The sequence below is a fragment of the Copadichromis virginalis genome, linkage group LG15 (genome assembly GCF_057382275.1).
Source record: "Copadichromis virginalis isolate Kocher_CV1m ecotype Utaka linkage group LG15, C_Virginalis_male_GT1.1, whole genome shotgun sequence".
Taxonomy (NCBI): domain Eukaryota; kingdom Metazoa; phylum Chordata; class Actinopteri; order Cichliformes; family Cichlidae; genus Copadichromis; species Copadichromis virginalis.
Window position 1 is genome coordinate 33,799,409 of NC_140632.1, and position 26,362 is coordinate 33,825,770.

General features: G+C 40.5%; 2 protein-coding genes across 5 annotated transcripts; both read right to left on the reverse strand.

The window, feature by feature from the left end:
* Nucleotides 1–219: 219 nt before the first annotated feature.
* On the reverse strand, nt 220–10,228 carry ldhba (lactate dehydrogenase Ba). The gene is made up of 8 exons (XM_085433015.1): nt 10,095–10,228; nt 6,136–6,272; nt 4,928–5,045; nt 4,658–4,831; nt 4,393–4,566; nt 4,187–4,304; nt 1,414–1,537; nt 220–1,091 (listed from the first exon to the last, which is right to left on the reverse strand). Exons 2-8 carry the CDS (start codon nt 6,262–6,264, stop codon nt 924–926), a joined length of 1,005 nt encoding a protein of 334 aa, XP_085289141.1. The 5' UTR covers nt 6,265–6,272; nt 10,095–10,228; the 3' UTR covers nt 220–923.
* Nucleotides 10,229–21,503: 11,275 nt separating this feature from the next.
* Nucleotides 21,504–24,327, reverse strand: LOC146692817 (uncharacterized). Of its 4 annotated transcripts, none has more exons than XM_085433019.1 (5): nt 23,719–24,327; nt 22,974–23,064; nt 22,762–22,896; nt 22,528–22,605; nt 21,504–22,346 (listed from the first exon to the last, which is right to left on the reverse strand). In XM_085433019.1, exons 2-5 carry the CDS (start codon nt 23,053–23,055, stop codon nt 22,171–22,173), a joined length of 471 nt encoding a protein of 156 aa, XP_085289145.1. In that variant the 5' UTR covers nt 23,056–23,064; nt 23,719–24,327; the 3' UTR covers nt 21,504–22,170. The 4 variants fall into 4 exon arrangements, with proteins under 4 accessions (XP_085289145.1, XP_085289143.1, XP_085289144.1 ...); XM_085433017.1 differs by having other exon boundaries at nt 22,974–23,406; XM_085433018.1 differs by having other exon boundaries at nt 23,345–24,327.
* Between the last annotated feature and the right edge of the window lie 2,035 nt (nt 24,328–26,362).

Consider the following 26,362-nt stretch of genomic DNA (forward strand, 5'->3'; position numbering starts at 1 on the left):
AATATTTCAGAAAATGAAAATTATTTCACTTTTAACTTTGATATGTTGTCTTCATCACATTTTGCCAAGAAAGCCTTCAAATGACTTCTAAATTATTGCATTTTGTCTTTTACATCAAACACAATCAAAAGTTATTTGTACTTTTCCACCAGATGATAGAACAGATTCATTATTTTGCTACAGGCTGTAACATTAACATGAACAAACATCAAAGACACATTCAGGAGGTGTAGTTTTATTAAGTCACACACTGCTGTTTACAACACAAGGCCAGAAAAATCACACCTCGTATCCATAAATCAGTCCTAGCTGGATACCCACATGCTTCCACTGCTACTGCACCTCGCTTCGACAGCACAGAGAAAGAAAGATTTCCCATCTAGACCCAAGTATGTGATGATTTGTCTGCTTCAAAGAAGCAACTTCAGAGGAAGGCTGTCCTTTGGCTTTGTTGATTATTTTGCTCAGTGACTCCCTGCTCTAAATTAAAACAACACGTGAAAATGCAGTTGAAGCAGTCAGTGACACTTTGTGTGTTTTTCTTGGGGGTTTTGTGTGGACTTCTAAGTGCATATGTTGGCTGACACTCTGGATCCAAAGACAGTACAGGAACAAAGGGCATAGATGTGCTAACACAATCACCGCGACAGTAACTTAGGCCTAGCGCACGACGGAAAGCAAATGTGCCCTTTTTTAAAAAAAAGCATACCAGTGTTTTTTTTAGACCTACAAATAATCTGGTGATTGGCATGGAGTGAGCAGAAACATGATGTAAAACTGAAAAGTTCCCTGACAGTCTTAAAAACACTGGTACTGTTCTTCAAAATAAGGCAACACAAAGCTAGAAGAATGGGCAAGATTATGAAAGGACTGCGTGTGCGAGGACAGGCCTCACTGCATCATGGGAGTGGTACGTGGTGTGTTCACAGGTCCTTGAGGTCTTTCTGGATCCCCCACAGTGTGTCAGCGCTCTTCTTCAGCTGGGCAACCTCGTCATCAGTGAGGGTCATGTTGACCACACTGTTCACACCGTTGCTGTTCAGAATGCAGGGCAGGGACAGGAAGACCTCCTCAGCGATACCGTACATGTCCTGGAAAAGACACAAACACAAAATGAAGAAACACACCAGATGCCCTTTCTAATTCAAAACCCCAAAGGGGATTCATAAATCATGACTAATGTTGAGAATTAACTACAGAATTAACTGGTGATTTACAGCAAATGTAGCTTTGGCCTAAAGAGCCAACGTGCTGTTCTGTGTAACAGCCGCCACGTGAAAAATGGTTTTCATGGGGTGACGGTGGCTCAAGAGGCAGAGCAGGTCAGAAGGCTGGTGGTTTGATGCACGCTGCATGCCAAAGTAAGACAATATACCCCAATTGTACGAGACAGAGTCTGTGTGCGTGTCTGACCTTGACCATGGTGGAGACGGGATGGACACGGCTCAGATTCTTGACAATGCTCTCGGTGAGGTCAGCAACGCTCAGGCCGATGGCCCAGTTGGTGTATCCCTTCAGCCTGATCACCTCATAGGCACTGAGATACAAAACACCATTATTAGCATCTGTCTGCAATTAGATATTAAATGTGTTACAGGAAGCTCGATTAGTTTACCCAGGCACACTGACAGGAAGGCTTTTATTATGGGGAAAAAGTTACAGGATTGTAAATCATTCTGAGCAACATGTATAAAGCCTTCGATCTTCTTATAGCAAGTCGAACATATGTTTATTTTTTGAAGCGATATGATGCTGGATGCATATATAAAAAAAAAAAAAAAAAAAAAAGTACTTTGAATGAATGACATTCTTTGCCTGTTGTAATAAATCACATTATAGTACACAGTAACAGTTGCTGCTTCTGATAAACAGTAGCAGCTTCATGTATAATTTGATAACATCTCTCTGGTCTTAAATGCACAATTATTAACAGAACCCACACCTTGAAGCGAGTCCTTGCACACTTACATTAGCTTCAGCTCTGAAACTAACTAAATACAACGACTGAGGTTAGAGGTTCTATTCCCACTGGAGCCACCTTCTGTATAACTGTAATTACTTGTGGCCTTGAATAACTGCAGACATTCCCAGAATGACACACATATTTAATTACAGAAGGATACTGGCTTCAAAAACAGAACATCTGTTAGTTTGATTTGTCAGATCACCATGCGCCTTCCTTTACCATTTTCTGTTTTAACTTCTAGCGGTCAGTTTAAGTGTCCCAGCAGCATTTTTCTGATTGTATGCTTGTGATGCAGATAATTACCGATTACTGAATGCTGAAGAGGATTTCATTTACTTATATACTGATGGCACACACATATTTGCATTAGGTAGTAAGATTATGTTTGAAAAAGTTTGACTTTAAAATAAAAGGTATTTGTAGCAGGGCGCATAAATACAATTAAGTGTGTCCCTGTATTTATCCCAATTTCCTTTTTTGTTAAATTAGACAAGTTTCTCTCTGGGTACATTTGGAACAAAAAAAAAAAAAAAAAAAAAGACAAAAAAGAGAAAGTGGTACTGGCTGGTCTCAGGTACTGGCTACAGGTGGAGGGCATGAAAATTCCCCCTGCGTGGCTGAGCTTGGAGATTTCTTCTTGTGCCTTATCCTCTTTACCAGCCCTGATTTATGCCCAAAAGCAGCCTCTGAGTGGAGGTTTTTATAATAACTCTATTGTCAAAGTTACCTTGAAAATATGGTATCAATTTCGTCATTATTTTAAGTTGCCCTTTTTTCCCCTTCAGTCACCCATTTTGAAAAATCCCTCTTTTCAGCCTTCGTTAGTTGATGGTGCTTTTTATTTGTGGGCCTCCTTGGGTATCAGGTCTTTTTCTGATCTGTATATTCAGAATACACTTGCCTCCTTTGAACAGCTCTCATTGAAATGTGGCCTTCCAAAAAGTCACTTTTTTCGCTACTTACAAATCCGGAGTTTTGTTAAAGAGAAATCTTCCCAGTTCCCATCTAGACCTCCTTGTCATGACTTTGATAACCTTCTATCGCCTCCCCCTTCATCACAGGGCCTGATCTCTTGTCTGTATGGGAGAATATGTTCCTTTGGCAACTCCTCAACCTCGGCTATTAAAATGGCATGGGAGCAGGATTTGGGGTGTGTGATTCAGGATGACTTTTGGGATAAAATTCTGTACCGGGTCCATGGCTCCTCATTATGTGCCAAACACGGGTTGATTCAATGTAAGATTTTGCACCGCGTACACTGGACTAAAGCCAAACTAGCTCAACTATACCCCAACCTTAGCCTTGATTGCGACCATTGTCATCAAACACCAGCCTCTCTAATACATGTGTTTTGGTCATGTCCATCCCTCAAACAATACTGGATTAATATTTTATCTAAGATCATCCAGCTAACTCTCCAACCTGTGCCCTTAACTGCTTTGTTTGGGGTTCTTCCTGATACAGTTGTCTTGCCGACGCCCCAAGCGGATCTGGTAGCATTTCTCACCTTATTGGCAAGACGCAGAATATTGTTATATTGGAAGTCCCCTTCTCCCCCATCCTGGGAAATCTGGATCAGAGATTCTTTGCATTTTAGCAAACTTGAAAAGATTAAATCCACCCTGCGTGGGTCTATGGCCAAATTTCTTAAGATCTGGCAACCCTTTTTTGACCATGTTCAGACTTTGCGGTCCCGCAACGCTCCCAATTAGCCAGCTCAGACTTTATTCTATTTTATTTTATCTTATGTTTAACTATACGGACTCTATTGTGCCTGCGCTTTATGATGGTATTTATTTACCTACTTTATACATATTTCTTTTCTCTTACCGATCTGACTTATCTCTACAACTAAGCTGACCACTCATTATGTTTTTGGTTTTTTTTGGTTGGTTTGTTTTGTTTTTTCTGTGTATGTGTGGGGGTTCTGAAACTCTCCACATCTCTCTTGTACACTCAGGAACTGCTATTTTGTACTCCAGGGTTTACTATTCGTATTATTAGATTGGATCCTTTCTTTTTTCTTTTTGTACACCCACTGGTACTCCTATAATTATGAGGTGGGAGTGTATGTTTCATATTGTTTTATGTTCTTCAAAAAGAAAACGGCATATTGTTTAATTTGTCTTTTGTAAAAATGGATGCAGAAAACTTAATACAAATATCTGAGAAAAAAAAAAAAAAAAAAAAAAAAAAAGGGTATAGAGTTCAAAGTACAACCTGTCCACCACTGCCTTGTGTGTGGCCTTCCACTGCTCCTTATCGGCATCAGTGCCGATATCAGGGTTCAGCTTCTGCAGGTTGACTCCGGCCACATTTGCTCCGCTCCACACGGGCACTGAAGCAGGAATTCATGGAGATTTTACATGCAGATATGATTTTATAATGCTGTTATTAGACAGAAGCTAATTCGGGTGTGGACTCACCGCTGGTGTCTCCGTGCTCACCCAGCACCCAGCCGTTGAAAGAGCTGGCGTGGATGCCGAGTCGCTCAGCCATCAGGTAACGGAAGCGGGCTGAATCCAGATTGGTGCCGCTGCCAATGACACGGTGCTTCGGCAGACCGCTCAGCTTCCAGGTCACATATGTCAGCACATCAACTGCATTTAAACACAAACACACAATGCCGAAAACCAAATGAATATAAATAAATAGTATTCCTAAGGGTCTTTATGAAACTCTTGCACTTACCAGGGTTGGAGACCACAATGATTGTGCAGTTGGGGCTGTACTTGGTAATCTGAGGGACGATGGACTTGAAGACATTAACATTCCTCTGCACCAGGTTGAGGCGGCTCTCTCCCTCCTGCTGGCGAACACCAGCAGTCAACACGACTAGGCGAGAGTTGGCTGTCACTGCGTAGTCTGAAGGAGGAAGGAAAGAGTAACACATGATCTGCTCAGGCATGTATTCAGACATCTTTCTGTAGCATGGGGGTCAGTGCAGGTCCAGCTCCTGACCTTTGTCTGCCGTTATCTTGGAGGTTTTAAGGAAAAGGCTGCCGTGCTGGAGGTCCATCATCTCTCCTTTAAGACGGTCCTCCATCACATCAACCAGAGCCAGCTCATCACACAGGTCCTGACCACAGGAGAAAATTCACTACTGTATTTCCACACATTTCTCCACATCTCCGCCATATTCCAGGAGACTCTGGAGCTCCCCAAGACTCCAAAGATGGGGGGGAGAAAAAAAACAAAAACAAAAAAAAAAAAAACTGTTGTCAATTTGTTAATTCTATTCCATTTATATAGTGCCAACTCACAACAGTTACCTCCAGGCTAGAGCATTGCAAGGTAAAGACACTACAATAATACAGAGAAACCTCAACAAACATTTGACCCCCTATGAGGAAGCACTTTGGCAACAGAGGAAAGGAAAAACTCCCTTTTAGCAGGAAGAAACCTCTGGCAGAACCAGGCTCAAAGAGGGGCGGCCGTCTGGCGCGACTGGTTGTGGTGAGGGGAGGAAGACAGAACAAAAGACATACTGTGGAACAGAGCCAGAGATTAATAATAACTAATGATTCAATGCAGAGAGGTGTATGAGGATGTGTCCTTATAGGAGATCTGTTCAGGTTTCCTGTGGGCTTTTTAACATGCAATATGAAGCAAATGTGACTGTGGATTGTTGCTATGAAAACATATATATAGTTTCGCACTAAACATGAAACTCTCAGATGGGACTGATCATAAATGAGACACAGATTTCTGCTTATTATAGAAATATGGCTGGTTCCAGAAGTTTTTTTAATTAGACAGCAGTGAGTTTGTGGAAGTTTCTTCACCAGTTTGGTGAAAATAAAAATCATGACGTCTGAAAAAAATCAGTGAAAAACTGTCAAACGGCCAGAATTTCCATAAATCACAGAGGATGAGTTAAGACTGTCAGAGAAACTGACTCCAAACTTCAAAGACATGACAGTAGAGCATGGGTCTGCACAGACGAGACACACTGAACGGTACTTTGTGTTACCACATCTCAGGTTTAACCAATGAGAAACAATGTTTTGGTGGTGACAACTCATCTCTTTTTCTAGACACAGCAGCCTCCCAGGGAGTGCTCACTTCTTTAGATCAAATGGTGGAAACAGGAGGTCATTTTATAATTAAATTTCATCACAGCTTTATGTTTTCCTTCACACACTGGCTGAAGGCGGAGTTTGTCTTACCCGCAGCAGGATGCTGACAGCACAGGCCATGCCCACTTGGCCCACCCCGACCACCGTCACCTTGTTCCTGGGAGGCTCAGCAGCGCTGCCGGCCTGAGGGCTGATAAGCTTTTGGAGCACTGAGGACATGATTGCACCTGCAGGGAGACAGAGAGAAACAGGAAATTCAGTCAACTTGTCAAATGACAAAATAAAACAAAGGGGAAAAAAAATTTAAACAGATTGTGTTGACTGCTGCTGCTGAAGATGGGCCAGCACGGTGGTAGAGTAGAGGGCACTGAAGGCTCCTGGCTCAAACCACATGAACTTTGGGTTAAATGCTCACTCTAAATTGGGCATGTGCAGGAAAAATTTTTTTTTTGATGCATACAGAATAAAAAAACTCCATGAATGTGACTTACGTATCCTAACGTTCTCCAAGTGGTAAGTGTGACTAGAAAAGCACAATATTAACTGCAAATATTACTGACCAAAACTATCTGTGAAAAGTTCTTCTAAACTGTTTTAAGCACCAGAAGAGAAAAAACAAAAAAACAAGTGCTCCTATTCCAGTTAGCTCCAGTCTTAATTCCAAAACTCAGCCAAAAACTTCCAGAAAGACTACAAAAGCTCAGGTTTGTGGGTTTGCTCAAATGTTCACCTGAGCTAAAACTGTCCCATTTCCAGTTTACTTCCTCCCAGTCCTCTTTAAACATTCTGGGCCTATTACTGGGTGAGGGTTCTTATATTTTATCAGTCAAACTGTCCTTGTAGGAAAAACCCTGAAAAACTAGTTAAGCCACATAAACACATACTCTGGCACATTCATAACAACAACCAAAGGAACCAGCTACACAATGAACGGAGGGTGGTCCTTAGGCACAGAGGTGCTGGAGCCCCTTTTATGCATGTGCTAAACTCAGAGTTGACTGAACCACCTGTGATCAGCTGTTCGGGAACACCTCGGAGTTTTATTTTAAACTGTGATTGTTGACCATGCTTCCTGGTACAGGGCCCCAGGTGCTCCTTGTTCTCACACCGTTTTAAACCACAAACACCAGTGGAAACAGTTTGGAAGGTTCTGGCTTTCTCCTCAGACACTACACCAACTGGTGTAGGGTTTATTCTTTCAACACTGATACTGCTCTCTCCACTTCACCTACAGGTAAAATGTTTCCTTATGGACTGGTTCTTATATAGCGCTTTTCTACTCTTCTGAGCACTCAAAGCGCTTTACACAGGGGTGTGGCCGTATTCAGACTGCAGGCAGTAAGAAGGAGCCAGTCTCAGAATGACTGATTCACTGGAGGTTAAAACAAAATAATCTTGTCTTTTGTGTATTCTATCATTATAATAATTATAATGATTGTAATTTTTAAAACTGGGTAAGACCATTTCTATGCAAATATTAGCCATTTTCTACAAGTGAGAACAAAAATTCTATTGTATATACAAAAAGAAGATTTTTTGTTGTTATGTTTGTTTGGTACGAGTTGTAAACTTAAAAAAAAACCCATCTAAATCGGTATGAAACACTTACAAACCATAATAACATATGTAAATGTGATTTGGGGCTGAAATGTCTCAGTAACCTGCAGAGGGTCTACTGTGAAATGACCTACATTGGGTCCAATGGTTGGTTTTATAAACGCCATCAAAAAGTCAAACAAAGTGAGTTTTGGACACAAGCTGTTCATTTCATTAGTTAATCATTATTAAGTTAAAATGATTAAACACTACCACACTCAAGGTTGACTTTGGCTAATATGTTTGATCACAAATGATGTGACATCACCATTAAAAAAGAAAACAAAAAAAAAAACAAAAAAAAAACACCATAAACACAAAAGATGTAAGTATTTGGGTTTTGGAGTGTTGAGGTCAGAGACAGCTTTGAGGAAACAGCATGACTGTGATGGAGTTAAATCTGCTACATTGTAACTGCAAACTCTTCTGAAACCTTACACTGTAACCTATAAACTGCTCCTCCCCACAAATAGAACTATGTGCTACTGTTGACACAGACCACACGGGTATAAATTTTGGCAACAGTGTCAGCCGGTTGCCAAGGTTACTCCATAAAGCACATTACATTGACTGATGAACATCATCATGGGACAGATCATTAGTCCCCAAAGCAATGTGGCTCAGGCCTATACCACATTTTACCACTAAACAATAAAATCATTTTTATTACAAGTATTTTCTTTATATCAACTAACATTTTTATTTTTTTCCAAATTATGTGACATCAGTCCGTCATTGTAAAAAACAAAAGAATATTTGTTAAGCTGAATAATCAAATAAGATCATCTCCACGAGTCAACTACTGTTTTATTTCCGTTCTCTTTTCTTTCATTTTCACATTGGAGCACAAGTTTCTGCCTGAAAAGACAAAAAATATCAGGAGACTCGGAAATAAAAATGTAGATGATGACAGAAATGGTTTCGGAGAAATTTTGCAGGTCTTTCCGTCCAACTGCTGTCAGACTCTACAACATGGTCTCTCCAGATGACCACACACGTACGTGCAGACAGACACACACAGACACACACACACACACACACAGACACACACACACACAGATAACTTTCGCCATGTCTGCTTGATGTGCAATAGTACCGAGTGCAATTTCCCAATATAACAAAGTATGTTATTCTATTCTTTTCTAATTCTTACTGCTTTTAAATTGTACCTTCTGTGCCATGACCAAAAAAATCCCCACATGTGGAACTAATATAGGTTTATCTTATCTGTTATCTTCAGCTGAAAGCCATAAAAGTATTTCCTTTTTCCAAATACTACACTGCTTACTTTCTTAACAGCCAGTGAGGCTCAATAAGAACAGGAAATTATTCTTTCAAAATAACAGTTAAATGACAGTTAGTTGTATTTTGGGGCTGAGGCCTTAGTCCTGACCTGTGCAGCTGTAAATATGGTGGCTCACACATCAAGGTCAAAAAAGTCAAAGACAAAAATAAAATAAACCAGACCTTACCAAAATATTACGTCCAATCTGCAGAAACTGCCAAATCTGATGTATTAACAGTGTAACATTTCAGTGCAACAAAATGACTAATATAATAAAATGACTGTGTGAACTGTAGATACAGTTATACAGCACATGATTTGAACGAAAACTGCTAGGCGAGGATCCAAAAAGAGATCTCTGAAGTTCACAGGGCCTGTGTTTGGAAGCCACTGACCTTAGCTGCCAGTCAGTGGTAAGAACAAAGCCAGCGAGGTCACCTTGTGTCATATTTAGCCTACCAACAAGCTCCAACCTCTCGGCTATACCAAGGTCAAAGAAATTTGTGAACAGGCCGTGGGGGAGGGGTGCTTTGTCTCCATAAAGGATCACCTTCTGTGCACACTTACACAGGATGTAGCTGCTGAACAGCACGTCTTTTCCTACCCTCTTAAAAATTACCATTGCACAATTCAGCCGTCAGCCACGTACATCACGTCTTCAACACGCCCCGAGTTCGTTTTTCCAGTTTGTGCTATGCCTCAAGGGTCATGCATTGTAATTTAGTTACGTAAGAGTCCAGGCCCGAGTCCTGCCGTCCGCTTTCACGCAGAGAAAACTATTTCAAAGTCACGCGCACAGCGGGAAAAACGATTACTTGTAGATAACGATAAGTCGACACGGATGTGGTGGAACGCACATAAAGGGAAGGACGACGACATTCGCGTTGCATCACGGCTCTAGCTTCCTGAGTGGGCCTCTCCAATTGAAATAATTTTTTTATATCATTTTTAAAAAGCTAATATTAAACAGTGTTTTAAAGCTGTGCAAAACAAGCGTGAAATCGCCCCAATTTTAACGATGCTGCAAAGATTGCGCAGACACTAGTGGAACTTCCTATTCACTGAAAATGGTTTCCTTTAGCTGCCGTTTTAACTCGGAGCATCCATTTCTGATGCGAACACGACGCCGCTTCAGAAAACAGCCACAACAACAAGAACATGGACTTACAGGTTTATAGAAAGCCTGATATTCGTTATCTGGTCCCGGAGGAGGAACAAGGTGATGTTCGGTGGCTGGTGAAGGATGAACAGAAATGTGGTGTGGAGCTGAAAGGGCTGCTGTGAGGAGGGGGAGGGTATAGAGGGAGGTGGATGTGAATAGGCTGGCTATGAGAAAGAGGTGGTGCGGGTCCGCCTGCTTGCCTGAATTCACACCTGTTTAATCAGACTCCTTTCTAGCATTAGTGGTGGTCAATGCGCTGTTTATAGGTGAAGATGAAGACTTTCGTTCAGTGATTCAGATCAGCTGCAGTTTTGCCATCTGTAGCAATAAAGACGTCCAGTCATAAACATCATTGTACTCACAAGCACTTTACTTTGGATCATTTAAATATATGAACGTCAAACGATATCTAAAGTGCAAGACTAATTTCCACATCAGTGTGCTGTGAAATTATGTTCCCTTGGTTCCAAGTTTCGTTCTCCGCTTGCTGCCATTAAAGACTGGTAAACTACATGTGGACTACTTTTAATAAAAATGATTATGGAAACTGCTCATTGTTGGTAAATACAACAATGCATAAGGCAAATGCAATATTTAAACTGGCATCTTTGTTTTCCCACTATGGACCATACCAACCTAGACTCTCTTTGTATTGTTCCTTGGTGATTGTAACAAATAAACTATCAAGCACGAGTTCCCCCAATGCAGACTGTTAATTAATGCCTGACCGAAAGAGTAAACGACTCTGGAAAATCATTACACTACAGTTAGCAATGTATCTACAATTTCCACCTTCACTTCCTCATTCTGGCCATGTCATGACCCAGTTTATTCCTGCATACAGGCAGAAACTAAAAATCTCTGAAACTGTCGTGAGGAAATCCAAAAAGTGATCCAGTGAGGTAAAATAATATCTTCAGGCTACTTGGTCTGTGCCAACTGGGATGTGTTCAGGACTGTTACCAGTAGTTTGGACGAGTGCACAAAGTTCAATTTAAATTTAAGTCATTTCCCTTTATATAATGCCAAATCATAACAACAGTTGCCTGAAGGAGCTTTAAGGTGTGAATAATACTAAGAAAACAGAGAAAACCCCAACAATCAAATGACTCTCTATGATAAAACAGGAAGACCAGGTGCAGGCTGTGCAAAGATGCCCCTGAGACAATCCAGCACATACCAGCAGGGTGCAAGATGCTAGCAGGCAGTGCATACATGTAACTCCATAACGAAGTGGCTGGCATAGTTTACATCTGTGCCGAATATGGCCTGGAAGTCCCAAGGTCAAAATAGGACACACCCCCGAGGGTGACTGAGAATGACTGAGCTAAGATCCTCTGGAACCTCCCGATACAAACAGATAAACTGGTGATGGCGAACCAACCGGACAGTGATAGCTGTAGCTATGCCAAATAATAGCAACATCAGGAACATGAAAAGCTGAAGAAATACAAAGGACTGAGAGAGGAACTCGAAAACAATAGGATGTTGCAGCCTTGCCCTCTTCATCCAGCAACACATTCATACCTTAAGGCACCCAGTCAGACACACTGAAAATCAGTATGTGAACAGAAAGGGAAGTAAGAAAGGGAATATTGGGGAAAGTGCAAGAAGACATGCAGAGTCAAAAGTCTGTCACAAAACACCCCACCCCCATCATAGTAGCTGCATTCTTGCCTTATCAGTATTCCTCATTCTCTTTATCTCTAACACTTCAACGGCTTCCAATATTTCTCCCAGCCATCATTATAAACAGTCATCAGTTTGTCTCCATGAGGAAGAAATACGCAAAAAAACCAATCCCAAAAAACAGTAATCAAATATTCAGGTCCTAGTTTGAAACAAACAAAATTAAATATATTGATGCATGCTCAATCACCTGGGTAAGAAAATCTCAGAAAGTTGATTCTGTTCATCTGGACATTGCATTTTCAGCAGTACGCTACATTTAGGTCAAAGTCAAATTCAGCTTTATTGTCAAAATTTGTATGTGCAGATCAAACAGGGGAATTTGAAATTGCATTGCTCCAAAGGCCCTCAGTGTTACACTTAAACAATATAAAAGATAAAAAGATAAAAATCATATGCGCAATACAGTACAATGAGGGCTGGAATGGCCATCGGGCATACCGGGCATTTGCCCGGTGGGCCGCTCGTGATTTTTCGTTTTTATCGGCCGACGGGGTTTTATTTCTTTTCTTCTTCTTTTTTTAATGGTATAAATGAATGGTGGTGGATTGGCCAGTTGGTCATGATCGACTCTGGGCTGGACCAATTACAGAAGGAGGTCGAACTTTAAAGTTGAGGTGAAAAGGAACGCGATTTGTCCCGTACTACTTCAGCTAGAAAGTTGCTAATTCAGTCATGAAACTGATCAATGAAGTTTCATGACTGAAAGAGGAAACCAGCGGAGGTCGTGCTAAACAACAGCAGCACGTTTAAGCTTGATCAGCTGTTGTTAGAATTTATTTAATATTAATTTCTAGTATCAGCTGATGTTTGCTGGAGCCACAGCTGTAAAAACTGCTGGTCATGATGTCGGTTTGGATATCTGGTGAGAAGGAAACATGAAGATGAAACCAGGAGATGTCCTTACTGAATCATCAGAGCTGAACAGGTGACGGGGAAACAGGTTTACCTTTTAGGTGACATGAATGAGGTGAAGGGAAGTTATGAAGTGTTTCTGAGAGACAAATAACACCAGGATCCTTTTCTAAGTAGCTGATAGCTACGTGTGCAGGGGCGGGTCTAGCAAAGTTTTGCCAGGGGGGCAGGTAGGGCATTAACAGGGAAAGGGGGGCACAAAGAAATACTTTTCTTTCTTATTCTTATTTAAAATGTCTAGCTTTTAATAAATAATTATCTGAATCTTACAACCAAAGTTTTCATCTGATGTAAAATGTACAGAAATCCATTATAGTATTCAGTAAATATTAAGTCTAGTATATACCCTTGTAAGTTATAGTATTCTTTCCTTTGGGAAGGTACCATCTGTGCAGTCTGCAATTCTGTTGAAGAAAGATGTTGAATCTATTTAATTACTGGAGAAAAAGAATAGATTTCTGTGCATTTGTTTTATACGTGCATTAAATTAAAATCAGTTTTGTCAATTAAGCATCTTGAGGCAGAGGGTACGGGAGTGGTTCCCTTTTTTTTCTTTTTTTGCTGGGAGTTGGCAACCCTATTAGTTAGGTATATGTAATTATAAATTAAGTTGTTTTATATTTTTGCTAAGTACTGTTTAGAATACCAGAATAGGGAGGCTGGTGTAGGTTTAAGTTTATTATAAAGGCTTTATGGATTTTCCTGTAATACCATGGTGGGCCGGTCACTAGTCAAAATGCCCGGGCTGATTTTTTGTCCCAGTCCAGCCCTGAGAACAATACAATCTTATATACACAACAGTTTGCCATCCCGATGGCAGCAAACTGAAAAGACTGTTGGACGGACGAGTGGAGTCACCTGTAATGCAGAAGGCTTTTAAGGTGAGGCAGGTGCAGCAGATGTCCTGGAGGGAGGAAAAAGAAGTACCCACAATCCTCTCCACTGCTCTCACTACTCTTTGTAGCTTTTTCCAACAGGACCCAGTGCAGGAGCCGTACCACACAGTGATACAGCTGGCGAGGATACTCTCAACAATGCTTCACTAGAAGGTGCTCATAATGGGGGTCGAAGTTCTTGCTCTCCTCAGTTTGTGGAGGAAGTAGAGTCGCTGTAGGGCTTTACTGACCATGATGCTGTGTTTTTTTGACCAGGAGAGATCTTTATCTTCTATAAACAACTTTAAAGATCCAATTTCCCACAGGCCTCAGCAGACTCCTTGCTGAATTCCATTTCTACTAGGACCTTAAATGATATGCAGTCACAGTAAGTGGTGTAGAGCACTATTAATCTTCTCAAAAATAACAAATCACCAGGAACAGACAGTCTAGCTGCAGAATTTCATGAGGTTTTTGCTACTGAGCTAGCTCGTTTTTATGTGAAGGAACGTCTCAATGAAGAAAGTCTTCCACTCACTATGACTCAGTGACTGACCACACTGATTCCCAAACTCACGAAGACCATTTACCTGATTATTCTGATTCTGATTCATGTTATTTTTTAGATTTTTATAAAGCCTTTGACACTGTGGAACACCAGTCCATTGTACAGTCCTTACATAAATTTGGTTTTGAAAGTTACTGTTGTTAATCCATAGAGACTCTATACAGAAACGGCAATGGCTCAGTGAAACTAATTAGTGGAACCTGTCCTAAAGTTGATCTGTCAAGAGGCATTAGACAAGGATGCCCTGCATCTCTGTACCTCTTTTTACAAGATCTTTAGATCTCACATGTACAGTGGGGCAAAAAAGTATTTAGTCAGCCACCGATTGTGCAAGTTCCCCCATCTAAAATGATGACGGAGGTCAGTAATTTGCACCAGAGGTACACTTCAACTGTGAGAGACAGAATGTGAAAAAAAAAATCCATGAATCCACATGGTAGGATTTGTAAAGAATTTATTCGTAAATCAGGGTGGAAAATAAGTATTTGGTCAATAACAAAAATACAACTCAATACTTTGTAACATAACCTTTGTTGGCAATAACAGAGGTCAAACGTTTACTATAGGTCTTTACCAGGTTTGCACACACAGTAGCTGGTATTTTGGCCCATTCCTCCATGCAGATCTTCTCGAGAGCAGTGATGTTTTGGGGCTGTCGCCGAGCAACACGGACTTTCAACTCCCGCCACAGATTTTCTATGGGGTTGAGGTCTGGAGACTGGCTAGGCCACTCCAGGACTTTCAAATGCTTCTTACGGAGCCACTCCTTTGTTGCCCGGGCGGTGTGTTTTGGATCATTGTCATGTTGGAAGACCCAGCCTCGTTTCATCTTCAAAGTTCTCACTGATGGAAGGAGGTTTTGGCTCAAAATCTCACGATACATGGCCCCATTCATTCTGTCCTTAACACGGATCAGTCGTCCTGTCCCCTTGGCAGAAAAACAGCCCCATAGCATGATGTTTCCAACCCCATGCTTCACAGTAGGTATGGTGTTCTTGGGATGCAACTCAGTATTCTTCTTCCTCCAAACACGACGAGTTGAGTTCATACCAAAAAGTTCTACTTTGGTTTCATCTGACCACATGACATTCTCCCAATCCTCTGCTGTATCATCCATGTGCTCTCTGGCAAACTTCAGACGGGCCTGGACATGCACTGGCTTCAGCAGCGGAACACGTCTGGCACTGCGGGATTTGATTCCCTGCCGTTGTAGTGTGTTACTGATGGTGACCTTTGTTACTTTGGTCCCAGCTCTCTGCAGGTCATTCACCAGGTCCCCCCGTGTGGTTCTGGGATCTTTGCTCACCGTTCTCATGATCATTTTGACCCCACGGGATGAGATCTTGCGTGGAGCCCCAGATCGAGGGAGATGATCAGTGGTCTTGTATGTCTTCCATTTTCTGATGATTGCTCCCACAGTTGATTTTTTCACACCAAGCTGCTTGCCTATTGTAGATTCACTCTTCCCAGTCTGGTGCAGGTCTACAATACTTTTCCTGGTGTCCTTCGAGAGCTCTTTGGTCTTGGCCATGGCGGAGTTTGGAGTCTGACTGTTTGAGGCTGTGGACAGGTGTCTTTTATACAGATGATGAGTTCAAACAGGTGCCATTCATACAGGTAACGAGTGGGGGACAGAAAAGCTTCTTACAGAAGACGTTACAGGTCTGTGAGAGCCAGAGATTTTCCTTGTTTGAGGTGACCAAATACTTATTTTCCACCCTAATTTACGAATAAATTCTTTACAAATCCTACCATGTGAATTCATGGATTTTTTTTTTCACATTCTGTCTCTCACAGTTGAAGTGTACCTCTGGTGCAAATTACTGACCTCTGTCATCATTTTAAGTGGGGGAACTTGCACAATCGGTGGCTGACTAAATACTTTTTTGCCCCACTGTATCTCACTGCTGGACAGAAATCTGATAATCAGTCAAATGGCTGATGATACTGCTGTTTTTCTGATGAACCAAAAACACATGTCTGCAGCTCTGGAAGCAGTAAAAGCGTTCTCTAGAGCTTCTGGCGTAGATCTGAATATTAACAAGTGTGAACTTAAGGAATATTTCAGTACATCTATTTGTACTATACAAGTTAAAAATGAAGTGAGATACTTGGGAATAATAATTACTAAGGATCAACCAAGAGGAACATCCTTAAATGTGAAATCTGTCTTCCAGAAAACTCAAAGTAGACTAAACCAGTGGCCCCTAGAGATCTCTTCTTAAGAGGAAGAGTTTTGATCACCAAAGCAGAGCGAATTTTACGATTAATATATGCAGCTCTGTCTATCCATGAGGAGAAAAAAACTCTTAAATGTTGCTGAACTGCAGAGCTCCTTCAGTGACAGACTGCTGCATTCTCGATGCATGAAGGAGTGTTTCGCAGGTCTTTCCTCTTCTGCAGCTGTCAGACTCAGAACTGCTCCCAACAAACATAGATGTTTACATCAGCACTGTAACTTGCACTATTTTATCAACCGATTCACACTATAACCAGGTTTTGCCTCTTATCTGTATTTAATTTAATTTAATTCAATAATGATACAGTACTCTGCTTTTGGTAACTGCTGGGTCTGTGTTTCCACAAGCCTCGCTAATTCTAGAGACTTATTCATCATGAAGAAAACAAGACAGTCGATCGATCGATTACTTGCGCAAGGGAGGCCTCGTCTGTGTCCACCACGAAAATGACCCCAAATCTGGCTTCCTCCCGCTGCCTTTTATTGAGAGACAGTTCACACAAAACACATCACAGCAAAGCAACGCCCACATGGTCCTAAGACCAGGCATTGTATGTATATGTGTGAACTTCTGTAAGAATGTGTGCGTGTGTGTGTGTGTGTGTGTGTGTGTGTGTGTGTGTGTGTGTGTGTGTGTGTGCATGTGTGTGTGTGTGTGTGTGTGTGTGTGTGTGTGTGTGACCTCCTGCTGACCACAGGAAGCTTAGATCAAAAAGCACAAGGATGTGTCTGTAATAAAACACTACAGCCCCCCACCCAGAACCTCGAGAATCTTGGGGGAAGGACAGTGGAATTCCTTTCATCAGAGGTGGCATAAAAATGACAACATTTAACAATTCACTCCAACAGAACCATTGTCCTTGGTGTAAATATGTAAAAACTGTATGTTTCTGTTCTGTGTCTTGTGTACTGTTTGTTTGTATATGTGTCTTTCTTGCTGCTGTTACACACAAATTTCCCCTTAGGGGCCAATTAAAGGATTATTCTATTCTATTCTAAATGACACTGACAAGATGCTCTTTAGCTTTGTGTGGAGAAATAAGACTCAGTATTTAAGGAAACTTGTTCTCTTGAACACATATGATAAAGGCGGTCTAAACTTTCTGGATTTTAGCACTTTAAACAACACATTTATCATTAATTGGGTAAAAAATGTACAAAAATATCTCAACTCCACTTGGAATGTTATTCCTCTCCATGTGATAATTAAACTAGGACCCGGTCCACGCAGACCGCGAAGGCCGGGTCCTCGAAAGATGCGGCCTAGGTTTTGGGACACAGCTTAACAATTGTATAATTTCATATGTCCGTTATTAATAGTCGAATCTTCAGTCCTGGAGCCCTGCTGATCCATGCTAGCAGGGGCGGGACTTTATTTTGATGGGCATATCATGCGGCCAATCACATGCAAAGACAGACTGGGAACATATCACTATGTAAAAGAAGATAGGGGACAGCCGGGAGCCGGTGTTGCGCCCAAAACTGTTTTCCAATGTTTCCGTATGTTTTTTTTATGTGTAATATCCTTACGTATGTTGGTAAATAGACTTCGGTGAACAGGGTTTACAAAGGGGTTACATATAAAATTTAAAAATGACCTGTTTTTCAAGTATCTTTATAGCTCTGTCTTATTGTACTTAGATTATAACCAATCCGGTCCTTTTTGTCCACTTAAAATATGTTTACAGAACTATTTTTTATATTTGTTGCAATTTCCGCTGTCAACTTGAACTTAAAAAAAAAAGACATTTTTAATGTCAAGATAAATAAAGGATATATAAAAGCCACTGCCAAATACTGATTGTGGCTTCTACCTTTTTACAGGATTGTTGTTTGTGGCTTAAGATGATGAGGGATACATTTGACATATGTTTCACGTATTATAGACCAACAAGTTATTTATAGCAGTTTAAATAGGAGCAATCAGTTTTTGGCAAATACCGGAAATCGGTTTTTGGCAGCTGGCGATCATTTTTGGCACAACACCGGATTTAAATGCAAGCATCTCGGGAAAGAGTAAAGAAACGAAAGAAAACATAAAATGAGCAGCATCTGGCTAAATTTCAGTAATATTGTTATTGTAAACCGCAAAGCTGAGTGCAGACTTTATAAGACTAGGACCTGGATAAAGTCATACCCGTTTTTCTTTTCAGCTATTTTCCATTGTGCAGGATTCAAATTTGTCCAGGCCTTAAACCTCGTGTGTGTCTCCCTAGTAGTAGCAAATCCATAAACATAGTTGGGGGGTTCTGACAATACAGAGTTAAAAATTAGCTTCCTTGAAAAAGACTAAAGTGACAGTTTAGTATTGAATATTACTTAAAGTGTCACAGGCTGGGTCTCCGACCCAGCACTCTGAGTTTTCTTTGTATTTTTTGATATGTTATTAGTTTGTGTTATTTCCTATTTGCCTTTAGTTTAGGCAGTTATTGTTCCTGGGTTTTCTATGTTTTGGGGTTTTCTATTTATTTCATCACGTATTAGGTCTGTTAAGTTGTGTTGTCATTTCCTGTTTTATTCTGACAATGTCATGTGTTCTTTGTTCATTGTATTTAGCTTTCCTCTCCTGGTCCTGTCATTAGGTTTATGTCTGTCAGCTGTTTTCCCCCATGTGTCGCCACTTCCCCTGATCACCTCATGTCTGTATTTAAGCCTTTTGTTTTCTTCATGCCATTGTCAGTTCGTCTGTTTATTCTCACCAGAGTTACAGTCATAGTCTTAGCCTGTTTATTTTCCACCTCGGTCATAGTTATAGTTTTTGGTCTTAGTACCTTTAGTGTTTTGTTACTTAGTGTTTTGCCAGCTCAGTGTTTTGTTTCTTAGTGTTTTGCCTGTTTGCTTTGGTCTCTTGGTTCATTTCCTGCCGTCATCGCAATAAAGGTTCACTTTTCTGTTAATCATTACTATTCCTCGTCATCATCTGCTTTTGGGTCCTGTTTCCGCACACATCGGCGCACCCCGCCGTGACAAAAGTATATACAAAGTGTCTTTGAATGGCATAGATGCAGAAATGTCTGCATGTAGCACACAGCTATGGCTCAGTGTCTGAGTGTCTAAATGAGTCTCACAGGCCTGAATGTGCACTGCTAAAGATATTTCTTAAGAGTGATAGGTGGCCTATCATGTAAAATGAGTTTGACACCCCTGCTCTGGAGTAATCAGCTTTAAGTCTGGACCCCAGGTTGAGCAACTCGAGGGCAGTCAGAATGTTCCAACTCCTTTGTTGTCATGAGGTGCCTGTAGCTAAGGAGGTAGAGCAGATCATCTGCTAATTAGAAGGTTTTCTCTTCCTTCAGACAAGGTGAGTCAAGTTAATGCTACAGAGTTCAACTTTGGTTTAATCTTTGGCCAGGGTGCGACAGAAATACCCAGTGCCCTCGTTCAACCATTCACGTTGGCAAAAATACTGTTAATGTAAAATAACACTAAATGATAAAGTTTGTAACAATCCATATACATTTGTTTTTTAGTCGTTTGCAGGTTATCTAATATGTTTTTTCATAGGACACATTACAGTGTTCAGTAAAAATATTTTAAATAAAAAAAATTTTAATAAAAAAAAAAAAAAATAAATAAAATATATATATATTTTAAAAACTGAAATCTTTTGGACTCTAAAGTGCACAAACACTTTTTTAAAACTCAAAACAGTAAGAGAGAAAGAAAGGAAAAAAGCAAGTTTACGGGGTCCTCGGTGCATGATCTGCCTGTCTGTGTGGACTTGGCGCAGTGCAATGGAAACATAGTTGAAAGTGGACCTGATAATGAAGGCTAAACCCTGACTGTCCCTGATGGAGGCCACTGCTATTTCCATCAACAGTGGGACGTGCTGGAGATGGAGTACTAAAATAGGCCACACATACTGTTCAAGCAGCATGTGCAATAACCCTGTTAGTTTATCAAATCAATGGATTCTTCGTATTCTACCTAAACGTGGAAATTACTGGAGCGATCCACCCAAAAAGAGGAGATGAGTAAACTGAGCGTCTGACAAACCTTTTTATCCCCCATAGTGTTGATGTTTTATTCAATCATTCACAGATGACAGTGTTGCCTCACAAACAGGGAACACATAAATAGACTCCATTTCCCATGACCCCCGGCAACCTTATCCTGCCAGGCGGCCCTGTTGTACCCACTGAGATGCAACCTTATCCCAATAGAAGACAACACTATTGCTGCCAGTGTAGAAGCTGCCCATTTTGTGGGCAACAAATGGATTGTAATGACACCATCAGTACAACAGCACACTGTGTGTGTCTGTGTGTGTGTGTGTGTGTGTGTGTGTAAGGGGGAGTTTCTGTGACCCAGGCCAGGCTCAGGCCCATTAGATGAGCATCAGGTAAATCTGCTAGGCGCTATCATTTCATTTGTGACACAGTAGTTCCTTTTAACTCAGTTTGAAATGCAGTGTCTGATTTTTATGTTCCACAGCTCTACTACATCATTTTAGCAAATGCACTATTAGGATCATGAGGCACAACGTGAGCGTATGATAGTGGATGCATGCAAATGTATCTGCAAAATTTAACAGGAAGCAGTGGCTCCCTGGTAATCCAGAAGCAAATTAAAAACCCTTTTCCTCACATAGAAGGTCTTGAATAATCAGGCCCCATCTTATATTCCTCAGACCTCACAGTACTATATCACCCGAGTACAGCACTATGCTGTCAGACAGCTTACTTTTGGTTCCTTGGATATTTAATAGTAGAATCAATCACTTTTATAGAGCAAAAAAATATAAAAATAAAATTCTAAATTGTCTTTCTCTCTCACACACACAAAACTGTGCCATTTGTACTAGAAAATAGGATCTATCAGTAATGAACAATATCTATTGCACAATTCCAGCTTTTGACTTCTATCACAGCAAATTCTGGTCTTTGGAATAAACTCTCAGGGAGTTCAGATTAACTACATTTGAGTGTACATGCGTGACCATCGAATGAACTCTAGTGCAGAGTTAGAGTAACTCTTTTCCGGGAGTTGATTTTTCAACTCTTTATAGGAGTTAAAACTAAACTCTCACGGAGTGAAATTTCTACTACCATATAGAGTAAAATTTAACTCATAACTAGAGTTAAGTTTGATATTAACTCTTTTGTAGTGTTACTCATCAATTGAAAAAGGTTTTAGGTTTTTGGTGCAAATTACTACAAAAACACAATAGTGATTATTATGAATGTATGGATTTTATTTATCAAAAATAACATATTCAAATATGAATGCTGCATGGATTAACATACATTCTGTGTAACAGTACTGTAATAGCATAATATCCACCATTACTGGCAGCTAAACAGTTGAGGTCAGAAAGGCCTAACATTGGGCGAAAAGAAAAAAAAAACAGAATTAAAGGAAAAAAATGACTACAGAATAAGCACTTCTTGTAATGCAGTGTTAATGTGAGGTAGACTCTGTAAAGTCTCCATCAAGCCAACAAATTAAGTAATGCAACTCTCTCACAGAACATAAAATTGTGAATCACACCCATATGACATTTGGGCATCAAAACATTTGAAATGTCTTACTTTCTCCCTTTCTAGGACCAGTATCTTCTTAAAAATGGTTTCATTTACCTGAAAAGCAGGACACTGATCATGGAAACACGTTTCATGGTTAACATGCATAACAAAAACAGAGAGAGAGCGAGAGAGAGAGAGAGCAAGTCTTATTACACACTACAGTTGCAGAGCAAACTACATGAAATACTATATTAAATTATTTTTCTCTAATCTGTTTTATCTTCGTGTTTAAGCTTTTTCAAGTAATGGCAACTAAAGAGTCAAGTATAAGTCAATTAAGTACTGTATCTACATTTCTTTCATGTATGCTGTCCAATAGAGGCTGAACCATTTGAAGTCCGGCATCACTTGTGTCACTGCTCTGACTGCTGGTGGTTGAGACAGACAATGTATCTGTTAGACTTGGAGAGGAGGGCTCTTCCACATGTTGCTTCAGGACAGTCAAATCTGAGGGTGACAAATAAAAATATTAGAATACAAGGTATATACAATCAAAAACACAACACAACAAAGATACCATTTATGCACACAGGGCCAGTAAATTGCACGGTTTGATTAAATTATACTTTCTCCCAGGAGAACAGATGGTTATTTTGTATTTTATTATGGTAATATACAATTTACATACCACAAGGTGTGAGTGTCACATAGTGTGTTAGGTCTGAGCAGTCACGCAGCTTCTTGGATGATTGTGTTTCCAGGATGTCTGAAATGCATGTGATAAATCCAACTTACTGTTGAGCCATGAAAACAGCATTTTGTGATTGTTACCACAGGATATTAGACAAATTAAAAATGTTTATTTAAGAGTAACTGTACAAATCAAATCCTTCAAAATCTATCAGAGCATATATTTACTTACCTTCAGCTGTATAGATGACAAAACACACCTCTTTGACTGCTGCAAGTTCAGGAAAGATATCCTCATCCACCTCTATACCCTGCTCATCCGTGACTTTCAGTGCTGCATTTTCTGGTATAAGAAACTTCTGCTGCACTGAAGTAAAATCATCACTTAGTTAATAACAACATTATCATTTCTTCTTTAATGACTTAGTACAAACCATAACTTACCTGCTCTCACAAAATCTGTGAAGCTGACTTCTTCCAATTTTGCATATTTCTTTGTCTCTCTGTGTTTTACTTTTATCAACATCTTGGCCACCTACGGAAAAAAATACCTTTACTACTATGAAACACAACACAAGAAGAAGAGGTTGTTTATGGTAACTCTATGTAAACTGTGTATAACTTAATCAACGAACACTGTCTTACATTGAGTTAGCCTGTCCACACTAAATATTGCTTAAAATCTATTTAGCTAGGCTGGTTTAGCAGACAATGTGACTGCATGTTTGCTGTGTCCTTGTCTTTACAGTTCTGGAGACAGGGTTGTGTGCATGTCTCAGTGTGCAGCAGGACTAACTAACTGATGTTAATGGTACCTCAACATCTCATCAGTGCAGGCTGCACCTCTCTTTGGTTAAATACGGCCATTACCATGAGTCTAAACAGAATATTACTGTAGTTAGCTAACGTTAAATTAAACGTTGGTGTTAAAATTAAGAAATAGAAATAAACGTTTTCATTGACAACGTGAAATGTGTATCTTAAAATACAGTAAGATAAGTAAGTTAGCTAACTTTTGACTAGCATTAGCCTAGCTGCTATCTCCAAATCAGCATAACATACAGAAAACACATGTAGTGCTAGTTAGTTAACTTTATATTTTACTTGTGCATCCATGTAACTGAATATATATATATAAATAACATCACTACACTCACAGAAAATTCCAAAGTAAATAAAGTATTTTTACCTCCTACATGTCGGAGTCCAAGAAAGAAACACAGATAGGCGCTGTAACGGTCGACAGACAAACAACACCAGCAATGTGTTGAATTAGACTCCTTAGCACCCAGTGAATGAACACCTAAATATTACACCGCTTTAGAGTACTCCCCAACACTGACTGTAGTATAAGGTGAAAAATAAACTCCCGGAATGTAACTCTTGCGCACTTTTATGCCTAACTCCAGAATATTTAACTCCAGTGATTTGCTGTGTACATTAACCATCAACCACAGTCTGAGATGAGGACAATGGAATAATTGATCATATGTTATGCTATAATCTCACACCAGCATGCAGAGAGGAGGTGCAACATCTAATGGACTGGTGTAGAGTCAACAACCTGTGTCTGAATGTGGACAAAACAAAAGATTTCAGGAGAGCACAGAGAGATCACTGTCCACTTAACATTGATGGAGCATCTGTGGAGGCTGTCAAGAGCACCAAATTCCTTGGTGTCCACCTGGCGGAGAACTTCTCTTCCCTCCATCATAGACACCTATCACACCCACTGCATCCGCAAAGCCACCAGCATTGTGGAGGACCCCACGCACCCCTCACATACACTCTTCACCCTGCTGCCTTCTGGCAAGAGGTACCAGAGCATTCGGGCCGTCACTGCCAGACTGCCGAACAGTTTCTTCCCCCAGGCCGTCAGACTCCTGAACACTGAGTAACTGCACTGACACACACACACACCTCCAAGTTACTTTTTGTACAATGCTCAGTTTCCACTGTTGTGTCTATATCGTTCTGCTCTGTCTGGTGTTGCACTCTTTGTTTTGTTTATTTGCAATTTTTGCACATTGAACTTTGTAAAGTCCTGTGTTGATTGTCTGTTATATGTCATATGTAGCTTCATGGTCTCGTTTCACTGTGTACTGTACCACTGCACATGGTTGGAATGACAATGAAGCCACTTGACTTGACTTGCTTAGGGAGGGGCAGCGACTGGGTGGCGTGAGGGGAGGAAGACTGGACAAAGACCTCCTCTGGACTCCAGATATTATAATAACTAATAATTAAATGCAGAGAGGTGTATAAATACCAACAACAAATAGTAAGCAGGTCTCATAGGCACAGCCTATGGGCCTACTTCTAGCCAACTAGAAGTAGAGGACCGCAGTCCTAACAGCTGAGTGATTAAAGTAAAATTAACGTGGTAAAAGAGTAAAATGAATGCCTATGTGACCATCAACTATGGCTAATAGTGTGGCTTTTAAAAGAAAAGGCAGCTAAGATGCTAGTAATCATTTAACTTTACACTTAAATTGTCAATAGTTTCAAATTTAAGGTTGTGGGGTATGGTAATGAAATGGCCAGGTTTATATTTGCTAAATAAGGATCTTTCCTGATGCTCACTATAATTTTTTGAAGGAAAAAAAAAATAAATCAGAAAAGGTCTGTTCTTCAGCATTAAAGTGACAATGGTCAATCTTTCTACTACTGCACAGCAACTGTTGATAATTGGGAAACTTCATTCTGAACACTGCTTATGTGTGGCCAATTGCATTGTGAGTTCTCTTCCTTTGGGCTCTGCCCTCCAGTCACTTGATTCATAGAGTGAGTGCATCAAACTGCAGCAGTGCTTGCGCAGCATATTGAATGGTTTGTGTGCATTGCTGCAGAGTTCTGCATGGGTAGGTTGTTGATTGCATGAGTGACAACAAATGTGGCCATCAAATGAAGTTATTTGCTCAGATGATATATTTTTCTCCCTTCGTACCCAAATATAATTCCATAGCATTTTCGGTAGGAGAAACATCCCTCTCAACTTCTTCAGCCTGAAGGTGGAGTAAGACCTCCCTCTGGTGGTACTCTAAAACACAGGCCCACCAAGAACACCTTGAACAGTGAACAAAGACTAGTCAGTCATCTCTAATTAAAATGTACCGATCTTCCAGTGAGTGTATTACACTACGCAAACAGTTGACAGAAATCTGGTTCTCCATGCTGATGACCTCAGGCAACTGAAACTAGCAGCATATGATGCATCACAACTAGAGCTGGGCGATAGAACGATAACGATATGTATCGCGATATAACTTTTACTCGATAGAGAAATTAAGCTATCGCGATAGACCTCGCCGCTCTTGTCCTCTTAAAAAAAAAAAAAAAAAAAAAGGTCAGCCAATCCAAATTAAGTAGCGCAGAGCCGAACCAATCACAGCCGCAGCGTCACGTCGCGTGACTTGTTACGTACAGCACAAGTGCCAAGCCGCACGTGTGTTTGTTTGGGAAGCAGCCAGCGGGTAATGGAGGAAATGAGTGCGCCGACTAGAAAAATCAACCGAGCGTGACCGAAGAGAAAACAGATAATGGTTCCAACGCCGGAGAGATTGTCGAACGGAAGAGCCATAGAAGTTCCGTAGTGTGAAGGTATTTCGGCTATTTCAAGTCTGACAAAAAACAGAGTAGCGTGCACTGTAAATTGTGCCGAAAGCAAGTCTGGAAATACAATAAACTGGTGCATGCGTCACACTGTGCGCCACGTTATTGTTTCGGTGAAATGAATTTCTACAATACTGTTACTGTTAATTCTACTCTCTGCAGTGTTTAAATGCTTACATATACACACAGTTACTGTCCCTCCACACATACGACTCGGTTCT